General features: G+C 37.5%; 2 protein-coding genes across 2 annotated transcripts; one reads left to right on the forward strand and one right to left on the reverse strand.

Annotated features, from left to right (window-relative positions):
- The first annotated feature begins 1,216 nt into the window (after positions 1-1,216).
- Positions 1,217-10,261, forward strand: LOC119265790. Its single transcript, XM_037546795.1, has 18 exons — positions 1,217-2,391; positions 3,149-3,474; positions 3,609-3,723; positions 3,831-3,893; positions 3,985-4,368; positions 4,468-4,566; positions 4,642-4,874; positions 5,384-5,562; positions 5,671-5,764; positions 5,908-6,255; positions 6,378-6,440; positions 6,550-6,604; positions 6,706-6,797; positions 6,893-7,007; positions 7,085-7,195; positions 7,476-7,643; positions 8,585-8,737; positions 8,878-10,261. The coding sequence occupies exons 2-18, from the start codon at positions 3,388-3,390 to the stop codon at positions 9,081-9,083; spliced, it is 2,565 nt and encodes an 854-aa protein (XP_037402692.1). The 5' UTR covers positions 1,217-2,391; positions 3,149-3,387; the 3' UTR covers positions 9,084-10,261.
- Positions 10,262-13,327: 3,066 nt separating this feature from the next.
- LOC119265747 (putative uncharacterized protein DDB_G0290521) lies at positions 13,328-21,781 on the reverse strand. Its single transcript, XM_037546434.1, has 9 exons — positions 20,613-21,781; positions 19,386-19,856; positions 19,124-19,295; positions 18,711-18,941; positions 17,678-17,932; positions 16,600-16,665; positions 15,267-15,337; positions 13,712-13,755; positions 13,328-13,527 (listed from the first exon to the last, which is right to left on the reverse strand). Exons 2-9 carry the CDS (start codon positions 19,584-19,586, stop codon positions 13,476-13,478), a joined length of 1,092 nt encoding a protein of 363 aa, XP_037402331.1. The 5' UTR covers positions 19,587-19,856; positions 20,613-21,781; the 3' UTR covers positions 13,328-13,475.
- Between the last annotated feature and the right edge of the window lie 1,893 nt (positions 21,782-23,674).

Consider the following 23,674-nt stretch of genomic DNA (forward strand, 5'->3'; position numbering starts at 1 on the left):
CACAATATTCATTTTCATACACTGATGACACTCAGCGTTTACATTTCCATTGAGCAGAATGACATACATGCTCTAGGTGACTGACTATCTGTCAGTCAACTGTTAATCAATGGATTACTGAAATCTTTCTAAAATGAAATGATGCTCATTGGACATTTTTAAACGAGAACATAAAACATTCGTTTTTAGTCAAGCTTAAAATTGACAAAATGCTTTTTTCTTCATTTATTTATTTAATCTATTCTTTAAATCAGTTCTGTTTATTTAAACCATTGTTATATATTTATTTTGGGTAGCACGGTGACGTGGTGGGTAGCGCTGTCGCCTCACAGCAAGTAGCGCCTGTGTTCGGTTCCCTGGCCAGGCAACCAGGGTCCTGTGTGGCTGTGTGGAGTTTGCATGTTTTCCGGTGTCTGCGTGGGTTTCCTCCCACAGTCCAAAGACATGCCGATTGGACATGCTAAATTGCCCCTAGGTATGAATGTATGTGTCTGTCTGCCGTGTGATGGACGGGCAACCTGTCCAGGGTGTATCCTGACAGCTGGGATAGGCTCCAGCTCTCCAAACCGCTTCCCCGTGACCCAAAAGGAGATGCCATTTAGAAGATGTGTGTATATTGATTCCTTGTTTTAAACGGCTTTATTCTTTTGTTTGTATGATCCTTACTGTTTGCTGCATTTTGAGTCTCTTTTGTAATTTTCATTTATTGGGTTTTTTATTCATTGTTGTTCTACTCTTGATTATCTTTTTACCTATACTTCTTTGTTGTTTACTTATCTTACTCTGTGGTTTATTTATCATTTTTATTTATGGAGCAAGCTATCCTGATTGGCCCAAGGAAACCATGAAGTCCTGGACTGGAACACCGGACATGAATGAGAAGACGAACATAACATAACGTGCTCTGGAACTTCAGCTTGATTCAGTGGGACCCGCTGCAGTAAAACAGCTGAACACTAAAAGTGACTGGTTATCACTGTAGAGCAGCTGAGTTAGCTCTGGCTCTGCAGCTGTTGGAAGCAGGGAATATTCCTCTAATCCCATCTACAGCCAGGAAACACACGACAAAAGGTAACACAGCATGTAAAATTATAATAACACATATATTTACTATGAAAATAGTATTATGGGGTCTTTAAAGGGGCTATAGAGTAAATTCCCCCAGCAATGTGTACAGCTGTTCAGAGCTGTGTTTGGTAGTCATGTACTTGCCCAACCCGGTCTCACTCCCTATGCGTATGAAATCGTACGCAAAACTAAACACTGGGATGCGTACTCATGCGTACGCAGAGAGCTGCGTACAAATGTTACGCCGCTATCAAATACATGTAAATACTCGCCGATTCCCGACAAATCGATCCCTAGGCTATATTTAGGTGTCCAAACTGATCGTAGTATCTACTCTGTACAGTATATTAACGCAAACGCTAAAAAAAGATGAGACATTTGACGTTTTACGAGTTGAGAGAGAGAGACATAGAGAGAGATGCACTTACTGAGCGAATGCCCAGAATACAGTGGGATTCGGTCAGAATTCTTCACTAAAAAGACCAACATAATCGCTTTATTAAAACCCTTCCTGAGCAATGATGTCTGAGGTAAATATAAGCGTGCTATACACTGGAGCACAGTATGTTCAGGCCTGCCACAGAGTAAGGGACGGAGATACACACCAATGAGCACACACGTTATTATTAATTAATAATAATAATAGTATTAATATTAGTAATTAATATATTATTCATAATTCTGTTATTAATTAATAAACTATGAGAGTTTAATAGTTTCATAGTTTAGGGTTTGTTCGGTTTGTTTTTGGCTACTTTTTTCTGATGTGTGGAGACAAACGTAATTTTCACCTAAACGTATTCCTTCTTTTATTCTCTGTTTCTGGTTCTTCTCAGGTTCTGATATGCCTAAATGAACTGATTAGTATCCAAGCTCAAATAATGATGGATTTTACATCTTCAGAAGTGATGTGCGAGGTTGCCAATTTAACAAAGGAATTTACTTTTAGTCATTCTTGTTCGTTTTAGTTAACCTCACTTGTAACAGGAATTCATTCATAATAGACCACGTATGGAAACATCCCAATATATGTATGTATTTAGTTAACAAGAATGTGCTCAGACAAAGACTCTTACTGTGAAGTTCTGGTTGCATTGGTAAGGTTGCTATCCAATTTGAGCGCGATTGCGACCATCGATATCAAGGTTTTGAAGCAAAGATCGTTTAAGGGAGGGTCTAAGTTAGGGCACTACATTTCATACAGCCTCATTTATGAAAGCTAATGCATTGAAGTGAAAGTGAGCGCCCCCCATCTTTCGGACTGTGTGCACTTCCGCCCGATCCTCTGGACACGGAACCACAGCTCGCTTTTCCCTCCACACGGTGAGTGTGTAAGCAGTCCGGTGCTTAACTTGACTTCGTTTTAATAACAGACACATGCAATTCTGAATACATTAACAGTTTTTTTTCATTAATATAAACTTAAATAAAATGCAATATTAAGTAGGAGCTCGGTTTAACATCCCAAGAGTATAAGACAAATGTGCACAGTCTGGTCATGCTGCTAGCTAAACTAGTAAACTAGCTTAGATTAGCTAGCATGCCTTTAATAAACTTGAGATTTTAATCACTCTTCCTTTTGTAAGTATCGCAATTTCTATAAAGTTATGTTGCCCTGTGCACCATGTAGTAGTTTACTTTTGACATGCTAAGAATGCGTGTCGGTGTTTAACAGGTGAAAATGTTCTTTGCTAGCTAGCATTAGAGCTGGCCTAATTAGAGCATGTGCCTAATATGTATACCTAAATAATCCACAGGTCTACACTAACATTACTCAAACTGTATGTCCATTAATGAATGATATAGAAATGACATTACAGCTAGAGCTGGTTGATATGTGAATTGTGAAAACATGAGTAAGAAGTTTTCATGATACGTGGTAGTATTTAATAAATGAGTTAAAATATTTTCAGAGTATAAACGCACAATGATATTTTTTTAAACATTTCACACACTGTGCTCTACCAAATCTAGTTGGAGAGGCCTAATTACTTTTATTACTGACAGTATCTGCAATATGCTCCGAAAAATTATATGGTAACATTAAATGTTTTGACATCTTTTTTTTTTCTTTTCACAGACCTTTCAGATCCCTCCTCACATCCATCTATCTCTCTATCCTTTATAGCGACCCAACGGCACTTTTAAGAGCCACTCGTCTGTCTGTCTATCCATACATCCATTCATCCATCCATATATCTGTCTGTCTGTCTTGGTGTTTATCTGTCTACCTGTTTATCTGTCTGCATTGTCTGTGTGTGTGCATCTGTTGTCTGTCTGTGTATCTGTAGGTGTCATATTTTTGCCTTCATTTACACCATGGACTCTGAAGGAGACTCTGGTAATAAATTCCACAAGCTTCTTCAGGAAGCACAGAGACTTGCAGCAGAGCTCAATCCAAAATTGGTAATACTGTGTTTTTTTTTCTTTTTACATGTTGTGGTAACAGTATGAGCATGGCATGATCTTTATTATGGATATTTACTGAAGCAGTTTAATGAGCCTGGGTATGTGTACTAATTTTTATTTTACAATCATAGGCAAAGAAAAGAAGGTCGGCAAAACCCGTATCTGGTGTTGTTAGTTGGAGACAGAGGGATAATTCAGGACAAATTATTCCAAAATTTCCCCCAAAGACTTATAACTCGACTACACGTAATAAATGTTCTTTTTGGTCTCTAAATTTGAATTGTACAGGTCTTCTGATAGTTTAATAATGAAAATGTACCTTGGTCTCACATTGCTTTTTGTTCCAAACTCAGGTAAAAGGAGCAGTTCTGAAGTGGCTGAACCAGTATTTCAGCAGCCTGAGCCAACACCTTATGGTCAGTAGAAATCTGTTACACAGATTATACATACCTAACTGTTAGTCACACATTTAATAATTTAGTAATATTTTTTGTCTTACATTTACAGATAGTGCTCAAGAACTTAATGCACTGCAAGACATTCTCAGGGACATTCCTCCACAAGAGAAGGGCACTGTGCCACTAAGCTGGGCTGAACGGCAAGCTCAAAGCTCAGAGAAGTGGAATGCTTCTAGATCAGCCATGGTTAAAAACATATTTCTCGCAGAGCACACAGACACCTATATCTGTGACATCTGCCTGCAAAACACATCTGTTGTGAGGTGCAGAGATTGTTTGCCAAGACAGTTCCTGTGCAGTTCCTGCGATACACAGATACATCAGCACATCCTCCATAACCGAGAAGCCATGTTTGAGGGATTCTATCAACCCTTAGCCCCAAACATGATCATTCAACTTCAAAATGATGGGTCACACCAGATAAAGCATGAAGGTTTTAAATTCTTTTAAATAGTTGTGCAATGTGTTTGCCATCTGTTTTTTCAGCTCTGATTAATTTTGTTGCCATTAATTTTTTTCTTCTGTGTTTTAGTTCGACTGTTGCCGGTTCGTCTACCTCAACAGTGTACCTGTTCTCCCAGTCAGCTAAAGCTGACCTGTGGCAAAGAGGTCATCCTTGTTGGAATTAATGGTAAGTACTTGGTTCAGTTCAATTAAATGCAAACGACTGAATTCATGCTGCTTACACAGCTCTTTTTGATTTCAGGACGGTACCAACTAAATTTGCCAACATTGAGCTGTTCTCAGTGCATGAAAAGCTGGACCACTGGACTTGATGAACTAGTACAATGTGGATATTGGCCTGCTACCATCAACCACCAGACCATCTTCCATGTAGACCTGTTCCAGTCTTTCCAGGATCTGAAGCAGCTGGCTCCTGGGCTTTCTCGTCAAGCATTTATTGGAATGCTTGATGAAAGAACAAAGTATTTTGGCAGAGTAAGCGTGCATCATATTTCTTTGTTGTAGATCAGGGCCAGTCTTATCCACAAAGGGTCACTGTGGCTGCAGATGGTCTTTCCAATCAAGCAGAACCTATTTCTATTTGTTTAAAGGTGCTGTAGAATACATTTATCTATTTTACATTATTCTCTAATTTGTACATAGAAGGTATGCGACCTTGGTTGGGGTGAAAAATGCCCACATGAGGTTTTTACATGCCCATTTACAGGTTAAAATGTGTTGGTGGTTCTTGTTATATTTTGAGGTAAGGAACTCTGGACCTGGATGCCCTGATAGTTTTGCACAGTTTGGTAATTTTATTCCTGCTCAAGCACCCCTGGTTTAACTCATCAGCTAATTACTTTACTGTGCTGTACTCTGGCCGTCAGTGTGGTGTATAATGTGTGGTACACAATGTGTTGAAGTATTTTTTAATTACATGTAATGAAGAAATGTATGTGTACAATTAGTTCATCACCTTTGTGTTTTTTCTGTTATTTTGCAAGACCGGAAAAATATGTGGTGACACATTCCAGCGGTCATTTCTGGAGTGGTGCTACGCGCAGCATGAGGTGGACAAACTGTTGGAAGTTGAGCCCTTCCGGTGTACAGCATGTTCACCACAAATGCATGCTGTATCAGTGGATGGAAATAGAAAATTATACCGATTTAAGAATGCATCAGGGTATGAAGTTGTGTTCAGAATACTTCTTTTTTCAAACAGAACACATGTTGTTTCAAAAGCTGTTCATGTTTGTAGCATTACAGAAATCTAGCTTTTTCTATTGTGCAGAAGTGCCACAAAGGGACTTTTTGATGGCACCTTCCTGGCCAGAGATGAGGAGGTGTCAAGTTTTGTTTCTCAAATCCAGCAGGCAACCAAACATGTAAATGTACACTAATGTTTTTTTTTTTTTAAGAATTTATATTTTGTGTTCATTGATCTGTTTAAATTAATTACTTATTTGTGTAACACATTCGTTTTTCTTTTCTAATCCTTGCATTTTTGTGCTGTTTTATTTAATTATAGACTCCTGGGAAAGGAATGTGCGGATCATCACAATGGACAGCTGCAAAAGAGCATTCTGGGAAATCTGCCTCAAAAATTGATGAGGAGGGGCTGGAAATCGCTGTGTGCCGGCATGGGGTGCTTTTGAGAGCACTGAATATGTTCAGAGGGGAGATTTATGCTTACCCTCTGTATCTGCAGAAGGAACTGTCCCCCTCAAATGTTTCCTTTTTCTGTTCAGATGTGGCATGCAAGTATTATCCGTATTTGGAAAAGGTCTCCAATAAGTGCTCTGAACTGCAGGGACTATTGGAGATGCATCCACTTCTTTCAGTGATGCATGCCAAAGCACACTCCTGGACATGTGAGGTAAGCAAAGGTTGTATAAAATCTCAACAGCTATGTGAAAACTGTTGGCTAAACAAACCAAAATATGAATTTTAAATCAATTTGAAAACTATTCCCAAGATTTCTCAAAAACTGTGTTACAGTTGAAATGGGGTGGACGCAATCAAGAAGGCGCTGGCAATACCATTGGTGAGGAAGTGGAGCAGGTAAAGATAATTTAAAGCACTATGTAGCTGTTGAAGTGTAGAGGTTGTAATGAGACTTGATAGTTCGAGCATGATAATGAAAAATTACTGACATTTATATCTATGTTAGGTAAATAGCTTCCTGTCCAGGGCTGCTATCTCCACAAAATACATGTCTAAAGGTGGTAAGTATTTTTTGGTATACAATAAACCCATCACATGTATTTGTGATACACAGCCATTGAAATTACAATGAAGTTAAATGTTTCAAACTTTTTGTTTACAGGAAGAACAGACATGCTCACAGTTCTGGCAATGGGGTGGAACAAAAAGAAAATGAGTAACATGGACAAAATATTGGCCCAAAGATATGCTAAGGTACCCCATTTAACTGACTGGAACTGTTCTTAACGCTTTTAAAATGTTACTGAATACTGAAAAATGTTTGGTGATATGATTTGGTAATATTAAAGGCCGTCCAGAGAGTGGCAGATGATAAGCTTAAGCTGGAGGAGCTCAAAGTTGAGTTAAGGATTGATGATGCTGTTATCCAACAGTGGGTCACTGAGGTGCAACACTGGCCTGAAGGTAATATACTGAAGTAAATATTGATCTTGTGTCCTTATTCAGTAATATTTTATTCTAAAGTCACTTTTTCCTAATAGCAAATTCTAGTTTGGAGGGTGAAGCCTCAAGGGAGGTCATTCTGAAGAAGAAAATTGAAGGACTGTACCTTAGTGTCATGCAGAGGAAACATCGCCTTTACCGTCAGACAGGTATGATTCCTCATTATTTAGCAATTTTTCTTTCAGCCAACTGATTGTTTCTTTCTTTTGTAATGTACTAAACATAACATCATGTAAATTATGTAAATATTGTTGTGCATGTTATTCAGGTCTTTATATTCAATTCAGGTCAACTTTATTGTCATTATGCCTATATAGGATTGTACAGTACAACAAAATACTGTCAGCCTATTTCTCCAGTGAAGTGAAAGTGAATAGTGATATTGATTAAGTAAACTTTGAATAAGTAGACTGATATTTTCTTCCGCAGACAGCAACAAGAGACGACATAAGATGCGCCAGAAAATTGCAGAGGAAAAGGCAGCTTTATCTTCTGCTATTGAAGAGCTACGTGAACAGACGGACATCATTCTGCCTGCTGTTGATGAGCTTCTCTTGACTGAAAATTTTGTGTGGTCCTGGACTTATCTTGGACCCAGTAAGAACATGTACAATACAGAGCTCAAATGTAGCTTTTGCATACTAAATACATCCTAAATAACTGCTTGTGTTGCTTAATAGGTAGAGCCAGCACTTGCCAGACCTGCCAACCTTTACGCATTTTGCGTAGCAGATACGCATTTAGACATCAAACTACGCTGCTACGATTTGTCACTTCAAAATACGAGAAAAGCCATCGATGGCTTTGAGTTCAACTGTCTGTGCATTTGCGCACTGGGCAGGTTGTCTATGGGTGTAACTGCATTGGGCAGCAACCAGTTGGGAAGACTTTGACCAATCATAGTGGTAGTTTTAAACTCTTCAAACAGGCTACAAGCGGAGAGCCGTCAAAACGAAAGTAACGAATTTAGTTTTCATCCCTCTCAGTCCATCTTCATACTGTGACTGGTTTTAAAGGGAGGACTGTACTAAACAGTTTCAGAGGTAACTGGCAGGATATGGGAATTGTGAATTGTCAATGTCAAAACTAGGCAACTCAAAAACAAGATGCAAAATATAAACTTTTTTTTTTTTTAAGTTTTAGCATTTCGCTTGTGTAAATATCCCCCTGCGAGCGTGAATGTGAAACTCGTGAGCACAGCAAGAAGTCCTGCGTGCGTGTTTATCATCATGTTGCGCTCAAACCGCCTTTTTCATTCTCGATTGTCTTCGCACGCCATGTGTCACCTTCGACTGCTTTCTGTGCTCGAGTGAAATGTTTGTGAAATGTTCGAGTATTGGATTGAGATGTTTTTGTTTTTTATGCATGCATTCACTGATACCTGTTGCCCGAGTGCAAATGTACCTGACCTTGTGCCGTGCCTTGCTGTGATGTGCTGTGCCACCCCACCGCAAGAAGTTGCTACTCAAAAAGAATTCCCAGGTTGGCAGGTCTGACTTGCTGTAAGCTTACATATTTCTATTTCTTTCTATGAACAGCTGATCTCAGAACAAAGAAGGCCATCTTTGACCAGGTGATGGTGATCAGGAGAATGCAAGAGGAGGAGCAAATTGTAGTTCAGGAGATGAGGAGGCACTTGAACTCCCTCATAGGTGTTGCTGGGAGTCTAAAAACCTTACTGCTGGACCAAAGTAAGTTTTTCATCATTGCAGTTAATAGCATTTTTGTAGTATGTAGTCAAGAGTATGCAACTTGATTGAAGGACTATTTGTGCTTCAGCAAAACCTGGTGTGGGGGGCATTGTTAATCTGCTTTTTCATCCAATTCTTAGGCAATGGCGCACACTGTGGATATCACAGCATGTTGAGGAGGAGATTGAGTGTTGTGAATGCCCAAGTACATCACACAAAAGCATCATTCAGCTTGGCTCTTCATGGAGAAATGACATCCCAAGATATGCTGTCTGAGGACAGGGAGGAACAAGTGTCAGATGTGGAGGACACATCTGATGATGACAATGACATTGATTCTTCATAAGTACATTGAGATTATTAAATACCCATGTCTAGTTCTTTGGGCTTCAAAACAGCTTATGGTGCATGATGTGGTGCATTATCACCACATCATTTACAGGTAGTTCTCGACTTACGTCCATTCGACTTTACGACCGTTTTATGAAAGGTGAGCTACGAATTTAAGAATTAAGAATTTAACTTATAATTCGTGCTTAGTTCTTTTTCTCAAATGAAAAGCGAATCAACAGCCGAATTACAACCGAGACTTGCCTAAATAGTAGCGGCCGTTGGCGTAGTGCACTACTTAGGCTTGCTTTCTAGTGTTGTAGTACGCGGTTTGAGATTCAGCTAAAGAGCGCACAATGGAAGAGAAGAGTATTTTGATTGACACTGGAAAAAAACAATCACGATCGGCACTCGGAATAACAAGGGGTTGACCATCATCCCGGAAGATATGTTATGTTCTGAATTGCAATTAGTGTTTTACTTTAAATTAACTGTAAAAAAAAAAGAAAGTGTATTAATAGACGCTTCAAATGACATAAAATGAACAAAGAAAAGTATGACATATAACAATAATAAGGAAAATGATGATAAAATATGATTTAAAGATTTTCATAACATCATTACACAGTACTGTACATATAGCCTACTCGAGTTACGTCCAATCAGCTTTACAACGGGTTTGTTGGAACCAGTCGTCGTCGTAAGTCGAGAACTACCTGTAATTGCTTTGGCCAATTCTGTGTTGGGTGGAGAAGACATCTCTGGGAGTGAAAAACACTTTTTATTATTAAATTTTATAATCTGTTCTTTTGATCACAAAAATTACAAAGGACACCTACTCATTCACGTCTTATTCGAGCTGTGCTGAATTACTATATATGTATCACAGGCCTGAGAATAGCCTGAATTAATTTCATTGTTATATCTGTGTGTATGTGTGTAATTATATAATTGAGGAGGCAGTTTTTGCACAGGAGACAAGACCCCTGAAGCTTGTATATAGTCTTCATTGTGCATATACAGTTAAATTTGCATACTATCATGAAACGCGCTGTACACTTTCCAGTGCACATAATGGATACTGCTGAATTGGTATTATTCTGTGCATTTATCCTTAGTCTAATGTTAATATGGACAATTGTCAAGAAAAAAAATGCTTTACATTGTGAATAAATGGTACTGTATCTGAATCTTTATGGTAGAGAACTTTGTCTTTTTTTATTCACCATGAAAATGCACTATACATTACATTAATCTTCAAGTTATATTAATGGGCAAACATGCTGTGCAGGAAAAGTAGGTCACCAACACAGATGGAAAATTGTGCAAACACCGTTACATAGATAATCATGACGAGACCTGTGCTGTGTATTTTTGGATCCGATAGGATTTATAGTTTTTAATAAATTTAAGTTTAAATATTTTAAAATCCCCATAGGAATGAATGGGGCAGTTTTTTAAACCGATGATGCAGCAGTAGGCCACTCAGTCTCACAGACACGCAGGGTCCCTCTCCCTCACACTCATGACACTTCTGCTAAATACACATATACACTAACATGCATGCACACACATACCCACATAGTTAGGACTCTATAGCAACCACTTGGTAACACCCTAGCAGCCACCTGGGATACCCTAGCAACTACCTAGTAATACCCTAGCAACAACATAGTAAAACTCTAGTAACCACCTGGAATGTCATAGCAACTGCCAGGTAACACCCTAGCAACTACTTAGCAACACCCTAGCAATGACATAGTAACTCCCTAGCAACTGCCTGGAATATCATGCAACAGAGGACATAGGTATTTTTTACATGCTTCAGCACTCGGCAGCCCCACTGTGTGTTTGCACGGTGTCACGGGGGGTCGGCGTCCCAGCTCTGGGGACACGACTACTCCCTCCATTCCTGCCTCCACCTCTAGGGGAGCACACTTTACACCATCCCTACCCAATTCCCAATCACCTGAGTATTAATCCAAAACACCTAGTCCTCGTTGGGTTTGGTGTCTTGTCTCCCTTATTTCCACAGGTTTCACCAGTCCAGCGCTGCGCATTGCAAAGCCTGCATATGAATGCAGCGCTGTGCCTGGTGACCTTGTGCCTGTGCAACTCCAAACTGCCACTAGAAGCAATAACATAAGAACTGGGAAGAAGGGAACATTTTTTGGTATCAGACTCCCAGTATCTCTGCCTAGGTTGTTCTGCATGATAGAAGAGTCATATATACAGTTCTTAATGCCATTTGACCCCTGGAGGTCCAGCAACACCCCCAGGAATAACAAAAATTTGCACACTTTAAAAAACTCTAATTCAGCAACTAATTCACATATAAATGTGAAATTTCATACATTGATTATTTATATAAGAAATAAAGTAGGAGGCACCTTTCAAGCTTATATGAAAATATCAAGTTTATAAAAAAATGTTTTATCATGCTGATGAATTATGTCACATATTGAATTATGTGACATGATTTATGACCCTAAAAATGTAAATAAAAACAGAATGCTCAACAGTTTCTGCCTCGGGGACGCATTGCATAGGACCCCCACATGAACATATTGGAAGCACGGACACCTAGATCAAAGGGCAGACACGTGGCAAACCTTTCAAGGTGCCCTTATGGGCTATACTATATAGAGCACTATAGGGGCAAAATCAGGCATATAACATGCTTCTGTGGCCCAACGCATGAATGCAGTCACATGCTGCTGCATGGACGCATTGTAAAGTCCCCCTAGATGAACATACTGCAAGCACGGACCCCTAGGTCAAAGGGCGGAGACAGGGCCAGACAGGGCCAACCGCTGAGCGCAGCTGAACCAAAATTTAGATACATCATATTAGATACATACATACATATATTACATCATATATCATAATGTAATATGGATTTGGGTGGTGCGGGCCAATGGATGGAGGTAGCTGCACCCCCTCATAGAGTGTTACTCTTCACTATATATACATGGTTAGTCCATTGTTACAAGCACCTAGCAACAAGGGCCTGCCCACATGAACATTCTTTGTGAGTGGGATGCAAATTCACATCTATATGAACTGTGTCAAATAATGTCAATTGGGATGCAAATTCACACCTATTTGAACTATGTCATATAGATGTGAAGTAGGATCAAGAAATGGGATGCTAGTTTATTTTAAGAAATGAGCTTAAAACTCACAAACTAAGCATTAATTAACATAGTACATGTTTCACTGAAGCCATATATGTCTTCAGAGTTGTAAAATTCTACTGTACAAAACCCACCTATTTTGGTGACTTGAGTAGATTGGAATTGGGATTATGAGATCTCTGCTTTGGAGTGACCTACATTGAAAATAAGACCAGCACAGTCCAAGTTTGGGTCTCCCTAAGTCAGAGTGTGAGTTTGAAGAGGATTGGAGAAAGTCAAAATTTTGGTCCAAAAAAACCCTTTGGACCAAATTTTTGACTTTCTCCAATCCTCTTCAAACTCACACCCTGAATTACAAGGGCACAGGTATATACATGAATGGTTTGGGGTGTCCTTTGTCCTATTTTTCCTTTCACAATGCATCAAATGTCATTTGTCGTTGCCAAACTGTGCACAATGCCAAATGCCATATGCACTTATCCACTTAGCCCTCTACCACATACCACCATGCATGCTGGCCTTTTGTGTTCCGATGACAAACCAGATGGTCCCTCTCCTCCTCTAGCCCGGATGATGATCCATGTCCATGATTTCCTTATTTACTTCTGAAACTCTGGGATGCTCTTTTATATCCAATCGTGTTACTGATCTGTTTTTATCATTACACAACTTTATCGTTTATGTTGAAGTACACAGCCAGTGTAGAACAGGGCCATGTCTATAAACCTGCGCAATACACTTCATGGTACAAAAATAACCCAACCATTAATTTTAAAGTATAATGATGTTTTAGAATAAGTGAAAATCATTACAAATCTAATGTTGGTGTAAGCATGTGACTGACTAATCAATAAAATAAGTGATAATGACCCAACAATGCCCCAGAGCTTTCTGCAGGTAATTGTATGACCAAAAGTTTTGATTGTTACTTTTGGCAAAACAGACAATATAGTGTATCACTGAAATTGCGAACATGACTGATTCTGAGAATGTGGTGCTACAAGTTAAGAACAATTAGAAATACAACATGAAGTTTTACAATATTATATCAATTTTAAGTGATATGTAGGTAAAGAAAAGGTGTGTGGGGTAAACACTTTAATTCCACATACAAGTATTGTTTTAAGATGTTGCACAATATCTTTATTGAACAATAATAACCTTATGAATGACAAGGGTAATGATGAATAAATAACACATCACCTAGAAATAGTTATGCTAAACATCAAAATTCCAAAATGAATAATTTAGAGTATTATTTCAAATCATTACTACGGGAATATCTCGTTGAAAGGCTCCCATGTGTCTTTCCACTTGATGCCACTGCAAAAAAAGAAAACAAAATATAAGGCATCACATTACGTAAAATACATTCTTATAAATCGGAGTGTGAATAGAAATGAGCCTTGTAATCCTCTCTATCCTCCGCAGTGACTTGCTTATGTAAGTACATAAACTTTCACATTTTAATTTCAGAATTAAATCACAAATGACAAAGTTCACATACCACCCAGAACACTGCTGCCAACGGACTTTGACCTCTTTTGTGCCCTATGATGAAATATAAATTATTCATTACACTCCACAGTCCAATTACAGTGTTACTGACCTGGTCTCGCTACAAATACACCACAACATCTTCTAAGACATTATGCTGAATCGACACACAATACCACAGTGGTTTCATTCAGTCTAGGACTTGGCTACAAATATTGTCATCTCAAAGACAGAACAATAAACAGCATCAGTTTCAAGATAATACTCATCATAAAATCACAAGATTTATACACCTCAAAGTAAAAAACATTATGACCACTCACAGATGAAGCAAACACCGATATTATGACAGTGACGCATGTCAAGGTTTGTGATACATTACAACTGAACAGTTGCTTCTCATAGTCAGCATGTTGGTTCTAGGGAGAAATCGGCAAGATTGAAGACCTGAGTGACCAAATCATCAGAAGCCTGGGCATCTGGAGCATCTCAGAAATGGCAAATCACAAACCTGCAAGAAGGTGTTGGGTGCTCAAAGCTCATTGATGAGAGAATGAAGGCTATATTGTCTGGGCTACTGGGTCACAAATAATAATAAAAAAAAAAACATTTAATACTAGCTACACAATGTATTGCACCTTGCTGCAAATTTACCCCTGTGGGATAATAAAAGGCTATCTTATCTTATATGTGGCTGTTTAGCTGTAGCTAAAGTCCTGTCAGAGTGTCCAGGCTTGTCCCATGCGCCCACAATGCGTCATGAGAATCATACCTTGGAACAATGAAAGAAGGTTGTCTGAGGGTTGCTCAATTTGACACATTCCACCTCCCTAAACATTGTTATGGGTCAGGTACAGGTTCCCTGATGGCAGTGATATCTTTCAGGATGACTCCTAATAATGCATCCTGCCACACTGCACACCGTTTGGGAACGGTTTGAGGAACATGCAAAAGAGTTCCCTGACCTCCAGATCTTAAGCAGATTAAGCATCTGTGCTTAATCATTTGTGACATCACATTAAGCATTTGTGATGTACTGCAACAGCAGGTCCTATCCAGCAGCTCTACTTTGCAACTTACAGGATGCAAAGGATTTGCAGTTAATGTCTGGGTACCGTATACCACGGAGCACCTTCAGAGGCCTTGCCTCAGCATGTTGGAGCTACTGTGGTGGCATGCGGCATATGGTCAACAGCATATAAGGCATGTGGTCATAATATTTTACCTCATCAGGGTGTTTGGTGTACCAGACATTCAGAGAACACCTGTAGCTTTAAACATGTTTATACCAGGGTAGAACTGAGTCTTAAGTCAGAGCTGAATTACTTTTAATGTGTTCTTGGATTGGATACGTAGATGATTTGTGACGATGAGACATTCATTTTGGAATATAGCCTATATTTTTTCCCACTGTGCATGTGTTTATCCTAACACATCATAAAAATAGGACCCTTTATCTCAGTTTGCATTCAAAAGATGAATTTCCTTCAGGATCTGCAATTTCCTTCAGGATTAATAAAGTGTTATCTTATCTTATCTTATACACTGAAACAATGATCACTCACCTCTTTTGATACCCTCTGTGATAAAATTTTTTGGACTGGGTAGGTGTCAGCCATAGTGTGGACAGGGCATTCTAAAGTACAAACAGTACAAATTTCATTATGACCAGCTTTGTTAATGTATGTAGTCATATATTTAGATTAATTAAAGCAATGTCCTATAATGCAGTGGTTCTAGTACTCAGGGCCAACCTTTTGCTGTAAACCTACCAGATATCCAGTGTTTGTAATGTACAGGTGCATCTCAATAAATTAGAATTTCATCATAAAGTTGATTTATTTCAGTAATTCAATTCAAAAAGTGTAAGCCATATATTGTATAGATAGACAAACGTAGTGATCTATTTCAGGCGTTTATTTCTTTTAATGTTGATGTTCATGGCTTACAGTCAATGAAAACCCAAACGTTATTATCTCAGAAAATTAAGGTTTTCTAAGCCTTTAAAGCGGTCCCTTAGTCTGGTTCAATAGGCTACACTAGCATGGGAAAGACTGCTGACTTGACAGATGTCCAGAAGGCAGTCGTTGACACCCTCCACAAGGATGGGTAAGCCACAAAAGGTCATTGCTAAAGAAGCTGGCTGTTCACAGACAAAAAGGACTGGACTGCTGCTCAGTGGTCCAAGGTCTTGTTTTCAGCTAAAAGTAAATGTTGCATTTCATTTGGAAATCAAGGTCCCAGAGTCTGGAGGAAGAGTGTAGAGGCATACAATCCAAGCTGCTTGAGGTCTAGTGTGAAGTTTCCACAATCAGTGATGGTTTGGGCAGCCATCAAAGCAACCTGGTCTTCCATAACACTTCAGCAGTGCCACAGACTGATCGCCTCCATGACACGCCGCACTGATGCAGTAATTCATGCAAAAAGAGCCCTGACCAAGTGTTGAGTGCATATACTGTACATACTTTTCAGTAGTCATTTCTGTATTAAAAATCTTTTTAAAAATTGGTCTTATATAATATTCTAATTTTTTAAGGTAATGACTTTTGGGTTTTCATTGACTGTAAGCCAGAATTACCAACATTAAAAGAAAAACACTTGAAATAGATCACTATGTTTGTCATGTATCTATACAATATATAAGTTTCACTTTTTGAACTGAATTACTGAAATAAATGAACTTTTTGATGAAATTATAATTTTTGAGCTGCATGCACCAGTATTTGGTACTATGCAAATGTTTCAGGCACCTGAGAAAATATTTCTGAAATATTACATTCTTCTTAATATAATCAAATAAACTAGTCTAGGTAAAAATAATTACAATTTCAGTTATACATCAATTCAATTAAATAGATGAACCCAATAGAACCCCAGATTGTGAGAATATGATTTTACCACTTGGGTTGATCTTTATTCTTCTTTTCTTGCAGGGAAAAGTACGATTAAATGTCGAGCTGGACACTAGATGAAAGAAAACATATTAGTAGTTAGAGCTGTGACATCGAAATTTTCGCTGCAGCACAAGCTGGCTGAGTTGTGACATCAATGCATTCTGGCTGAGTGAAGACATCAACACAACTCTTATTTAGAAGTAAACAGGCAAACTATATAACTATGCATCTATATAACTACACATAAAATTAGTCTAAATAGTAGTGTTAAATATTTTTTTTACATGTATTGTTACCCTGCATTTTATTTCTGCTTCATATGAGTTCAAAACAAGTAGGCCATATAAACACATTTCATCTCAGTGTTCTATTCATGTCTCAAATAAACCACATGGTCACCCATGTGGTTCCAACCTGGAGAAACTACTGTCTCACTTGCACTGTCATTGTTGTTCAGTTGCTACATAGAAAACAATGCAAAACAACCAAGGTATTATAAAGTTTAAGGAGGGAAGACTACAAGTCTGAACCTGCTGGTTCCTTCAGTGAATGTTAAGGAATCTAATACTTATTTTCATTCGCAGTTCAATAAGAGTGATCTGAAACAATGACAAATATAACAACATTATTTCTTCATCAGAATTATTATTTGAATATACATATACATTACAGATACATACATAAAATTATGATTACACAAATACGAATCTAATAAAGGTTAGATTTGTTTCCAATGATACAATAGTTTTATTAACTGTACCGATGTGGGTGCTAATTGTTTGACGATTTGACAAACGTTTCATTCATCTACTTTACTAGTTTATGGGATATTTAAACACGGCTAGGTCTGCATTGCGGGTGTCAGTTGCTTAATAGGCAAATGATGGGCATGGGTGCCATTGTTCAACAATTAAACAGACTATCAAGTTTTCATGGTAAACAAGAGGCTAGCTGTTTTTGCTAACTCTCTGCTGAAAGTGAAAATGTAATCTTAGATTGTTTTGTCTGTCGTATTATTGCATAATGACTGATTACAGTTCAATGCAATAACCTTAAAAAGTATAGTGAAGCTAATAATTTACCATTTGGTGTTACTTCTTGTGTTCTTTTCTTGCAGGGGTACTTGTCTGTGGAATTCCCATTTCCAGATGTAACAGGGGAGAGAATTGGATTGAGTTCATCTAAAGAGCTGCTGCGGGGCTCAGGAGGAGCTGAAAAGCTGGGGCTAGCCTCAGGACCATCTGAAGAGAAGGGGCTGGTCTCAGGAGCATCTGAACAGATGGGGCTGGTCTCAGGATCATCTGAAGAGCTGGGGTTGACTTCCAGATTAAGAACCACTAAGTTGAGGAAAATATTTTATTAACTACAGTTCCACAGAATGCATGACCGATAATACAAACCTCTCGTGTTTCATTCATGGTGCCAAGTACATCGCCAATATATTTTACAAGTTTACAGTAATTGACCGTTGTGTAGATTGTGCTGCACAATTTATCAGCAAACCTCTTCTATTTCCATTAACAGAAAGGGAACAATACTGGACCAACAAAGATAAAAAATTAATTGTGTCGGCCTATTGCCCATATAGTAAGTGCGTAAGATAAAAAGTCCAGTTAATGTAGCCTTCACGAACATCTATGTTCTAACTCAGTTACTTTATAGAAACCTTAATAAATTATGTTATATGAGTGAGAAATAGAAGTCTGGACCCGCAAACACATTCAGTGAATGTTAAGCATTATTTTTTGGTACTTGCTTTCACTCTCAGAAGGACTGATTTTAGTTAAGAGACATACATGAATGATGCATTTTGACCAGAATAATCACTGGATTATAAAGGTGGTTGCATCTATGCCAAGGGGCAATAAACTTTTCTAGCAGCTTGGGATCACCTTACAAATGAACATTTTTATTGTTTATTGCTTAAATTTGTGACTAATCTGTATGTATCTATAAACAATGTATAAATGACTGTGTAAATACACAAATATAAAACACATTTATGAGCGTAGTGATACACCATTAACAGTTCAATGTAATAAACTGAAAGAGTAATAATAGTGAATATTACCATCTGACAGGAACTTTTGTGTTCTTTGCTTGCAAGGGTCTCACCTGTGGAATTTTCCTTTTCAGATGTAACAGGAGTAAGAATTAAGGTGTATGTAGGTTCAGTATGAAGGGGAGCAACTGAAGAGCTGGGGTTCTCTGTAGGACCATCTGAACAGCTGAAGTTGGTCTCAGGAGCATGTGAAAAGCTGGTGTTGGTCTCAGGAGTATGGGCAGAGCTGGTGTTGGTCTCAGGAGCATTTGAAGAGTTGGGGTTGGCTTCTGGATTAAGAGCCACTACGTGAAGAAAAACATTACTATAATGTTATTATAATACCACACTATTATAATGTAATGTTATAGTAATTACAGTCCTTTGAAGGACATATTAACATTCATTCCTCCTGATTTGATAAGCAGATATGAGAGACACAGAAAATGAATGAGTGAAATACTCAATGCACTTAATTTCAACATGCCTTTTAGAAGACCTTCATACAGCAAACGAATTGTAGAAATTGATGTCCTCTCCATTTCTGAAGAAAACTGCTGAGGATAAAAAACATCTGCCCTAAAATTTGTGGCCTGCCTCGTCTTCCTCCTCCCAAGAAGAAGAAGGGGGTAATAACCCAACATGTGAAACTTGTGGAGCTGTAAGTTAACAATAAGTACATATTAGTAGTATTACAAAACCCATGTATGTAAACAGTCCATGTGATTAGTTATTATTAGTTAACTTACTAGAAGATTGGTGGAATTTATCAGCTTTGAGGTGTTTCTTCCATTCAACATTTTTTGGGCCCATTCCTTTGATGCTTTGTCTTTGGCCTGCTGCAATTTCACTTTCTGGGGCTGAGAAGCCCCACACAGCTTGCAGTGTTTACAGCCAACATTTATTTGTGCCTTGCATGACTGGCAGGTCTTTTGGGTTGAACCTGGCATGGTATCCAGTCAGCCAGACAGACAGATGAACAGCCAGAAAGAAAGCCAAAAAGGTAGAACGACAGAGAGGTAGGTAGGTAAGTAGATAGAGAGATAGACAGATAGATATATAGATAGACAAACAGATAGGTAGATAGACAAATTGATTATCTATAATCAGATTATAAACGGATGTATGGATAGACAGACAGACGAGTGGCTCTTAAAAGTGCCGTTGGGTCGCTATAAAGGATAGAGAGATAGATGGATGTGAGGAGGGATCTGAAAGGTCTGTGAAAAGAAAAAAATAGATGTCAAAACATTTAATGTTACCATATAATTTTTCGGAGCATATTGCAGATACTGTCAGTAATAAAAGTAATCAGGCCTCTCCAACTAGATTTGGTAGAGCACAGTGTGTGAAATGTTTAAAAAAATATCATTGTGCGTTTATACTCTGAAAATATTTTAACTCATTTATTAAATACTACCACGTATCATGAAAACTTCTTACTCATGTTTTCACAATTCACATATCAACCAGCTCTAGCTGTAATGTCATTTCTATATCATTCATTAATGGACATACAGTTTGAGTAATGTTAGTGTAGACCTGTGGATTATTTAGGTATACATATTAGGCACATGCTCTAATTAGGCCAGCTCTAATGCTAGCTAGCAAAGAACATTTTCACCTGTTAAACACCGACACGCATTCTTAGCATGTCAAAAGTAAACTACTACATGGTGCACAGGGCAACATAACTTTATAGAAATTGCGATACTTACAAAAGGAAGAGTGATTAAAATCTCAAGTTTATTAAAGGCATGCTAGCTAATCTAAGCTAGTTTACTAGTTTAGCTAGCAGCATGACCAGACTGTGCACATTTGTCTTATACTCTTGGGATGTTAAACCGAGCTCCTACTTAATATTGCATTTTATTTAAGTTTATATTAATGAAAAAAAACTGTTAATGTATTCAGAATTGCATGTGTCTGTTATTAAAACGAAGTCAAGTTAAGCACCGGACTGCTTACACACTCACCGTGTGGAGGGAAAAGCGAGCTGTGGTTCCGTGTCCAGAGGATCGGGCGGAAGTGCACACAGTCCGAAAGATGGGGGGCGCTCACTTTCACTTCAATGCATTAGCTTTCATAAATGAGGCTGTATGAAATGTAGTGCCCTAACTTAGACCCTCCCTTAAACGATCTTTGCTTCAAAACCTTGATATCGATGGTCGCAATCGCGCTCAAATTGGATAGCAACCTTACCAATGCAACCAGAACTTCACAGTAAGAGTCTTTGTCTGAGCACATTCTTGTTAACTAAATACATACATATATTGGGATGTTTCCATACGTGGTCTATTATGAATGAATTCCTGTTACAAGTGAGGTTAACTAAAACGAACAAGAATGACTAAAAGTAAATTCCTTTGTTAAATTGGCAACCTCGCACATCACTTCTGAAGATGTAAAATCCATCATTATTTGAGCTTGGATACTAATCAGTTCATTTAGGCATATCAGAACCTGAGAAGAACCAGAAACAGAGAATAAAAGAAGGAATACGTTTAGGTGAAAATTACGTTTGTCTCCACACATCAGAAAAAAGTAGCCAAAAACAAACCGAACAAACCCTAAACTATGAAACTATTAAACTCTCATAGTTTATTAATTAATAACAGAATTATGAATAATATATTAATTACTAATATTAATACTATTATTATTATTAATTAATAATAACGTGTGTGCTCATTGGTGTGTATCTCCGTCCCTTACTCTGTGGCAGGCCTGAACATACTGTGCTCCAGTGTATAGCACGCTTATATTTACCTCAGACATCATTGCTCAGGAAGGGTTTTAATAAAGCGATTATGTTGGTCTTTTTAGTGAAGAATTCTGACCGAATCCCACTGTATTCTGGGCATTCGCTCAGTAAGTGCATCTCTCTCTATGTCTCTCTCTCTCAACTCGTAAAACGTCAAATGTCTCATCTTTTTTTAGCGTTTGCGTTAATATACTGTACAGAGTAGATACTACGATCAGTTTGGACACCTAAATATAGCCTAGGGATCGATTTGTCGGGAATCGGCGAGTATTTACATGTATTTGATAGCGGCGTAACATTTGTACGCAGCTCTCTGCGTACGCATGAGTACGCATCCCAGTGTTTAGTTTTGCGTACGATTTCATACGCATAGGGAGTGAGACCGGGTTGGTGAGCATCTATCTCACCAGCTGCTTTATTTGCGTTTATTCATGACAAGATAATAAAGAAAAAGGATCAATAGAAAGACTAAGTTCTGTGAAAATATTTAAAAGTGAGTGTGGTTACATACCTGCTTTTATAGAGCTTAAACACCTGGGAAAAAAAGATCCATAAAGGACACTTAAGTGATACACTTAACTGCTTATTGTGGAATTATACTCCAACTAAAATGTGCTAATGGATTTTAGCATTTTTTTTTTCAATATTACTAAATATATTACAATATATTCAAGGAATGATTCATGCATTTAAGTGTACCTTTAAAAAACAGAAATAAGTACACATGTAAATATATTATTAGGAATACTACTAATACTATTAGGAAAACACAACTCATACATATTTTGTGTTTCTAGTGCATATTGCATAGATCAATGTTTTGTTATTTTTTCTGTACAATACTGTTCTTTTATTTTACTGCTTTTTTCTTATCCCTTTTACTTCATGTCACATATCCCCCCTATTACCTTATTGCTTCATGTAAGTGGCCAGTTATCCAAGAATTTCACTGCTAGCTGTACGGTGTATTACCTTCTATTTGACAAAAAAGCTTTGAATTTAAAGTATATTTGAAACATACTGCTCCTGTTACAAAACCTTACATCTCAATTTTTGTCATTTTTCAGTTTTTGGCATAATTTAAAAATGCCTGTTGTCCTTTACATTGTTTGTAAATTTCATGATGAATGGACCAAAAGAAATTGACTCAGAATTACTGGTCTGGTTCCAAAGTCTGGTTCCATTGACTTAAAAGTAAAATATGTTTTTTCCTTCTGTGAAGTTATCATTTTTGAGATGCAAAGTTTTCTTCCAACAACAGTGGTATATTCTATGCGTAGAAATGATTCTCTGTTCTAAACAGAACAGCTTATGTAGCAGTGGTGTAAACTTAAGTAATTGTTTTGACAAATTCAACTACACTTTAAATATATTTTAGATATTTACTCTGGGGTGTACTGATAACCAATATTGCTGTTTAGCACCTAAGATTCTAGCAAAATGTGCTAAAGCATCCTTTAAGAGTCATCACTTTAATATACACATCCAAATAATAGACTTTTGTTGATGATAATTAAATGCACATTTCTTGAAATAAGTTTCAGTAAGAAATACATTGATATGCTGATACTTTTCAGAAAAAAGGAAAGACTAAATAACACTGAACTAAATTGGGGAGAAAAAGGATATTAGTTTGGATATGAAGATTAATTCTTTTATTGAGATGATGTTTATGTCTTTTGGAAAGCAATCCCATGTTTTTTTTTCTCTGACATGAAATATTTTTAATAAAATATTTTTCTATTCATAGTGAAATGGCTGAGTCTAAAGAAATTTTACCACCCAAATTTTAATCACCGGTGAGTTAAACATTTCTCATATTTTTATATATTTTATTTGAAAATGAAAACAATCTTAGTGTGGATTCTTAGTGTGTATTCTAAAGTCCTGTTTTTAATTTTTTTTTTATTGATATGGTTCAATACTTGAGGTTATACATTTGTTAACACTTTATTTTAAGTGGTCCTTTGCAGATGATTAATAAACTCAGATTTTCAGTAATAACAGATTATCAGTAACACATCAATAACATTAGTAGTAGTACTGAAAAACCTGAATACATTGAATTAAATATCTTGAATATGTTTTGTTGCTACATTAAGCAGAAATACTGTTAATGTTACTTCATTTATGCAAAACCTAACACTAACCTTAACCTCAACCCAAAATCTAATCCTAATCCTCATATTTTTTGACATATTACTAAGAGTAATTTGTTTCAACAGGACCACTCAAAATAAAAGTGTAACCATAATAAAACAAGACTTTGTTCTA

This window comes from Pygocentrus nattereri, chromosome 17 (genome assembly GCF_015220715.1).
Source record: "Pygocentrus nattereri isolate fPygNat1 chromosome 17, fPygNat1.pri, whole genome shotgun sequence".
In the NCBI taxonomy this organism is placed as follows: Eukaryota; Metazoa; Chordata; class Actinopteri; order Characiformes; family Serrasalmidae; genus Pygocentrus; species Pygocentrus nattereri.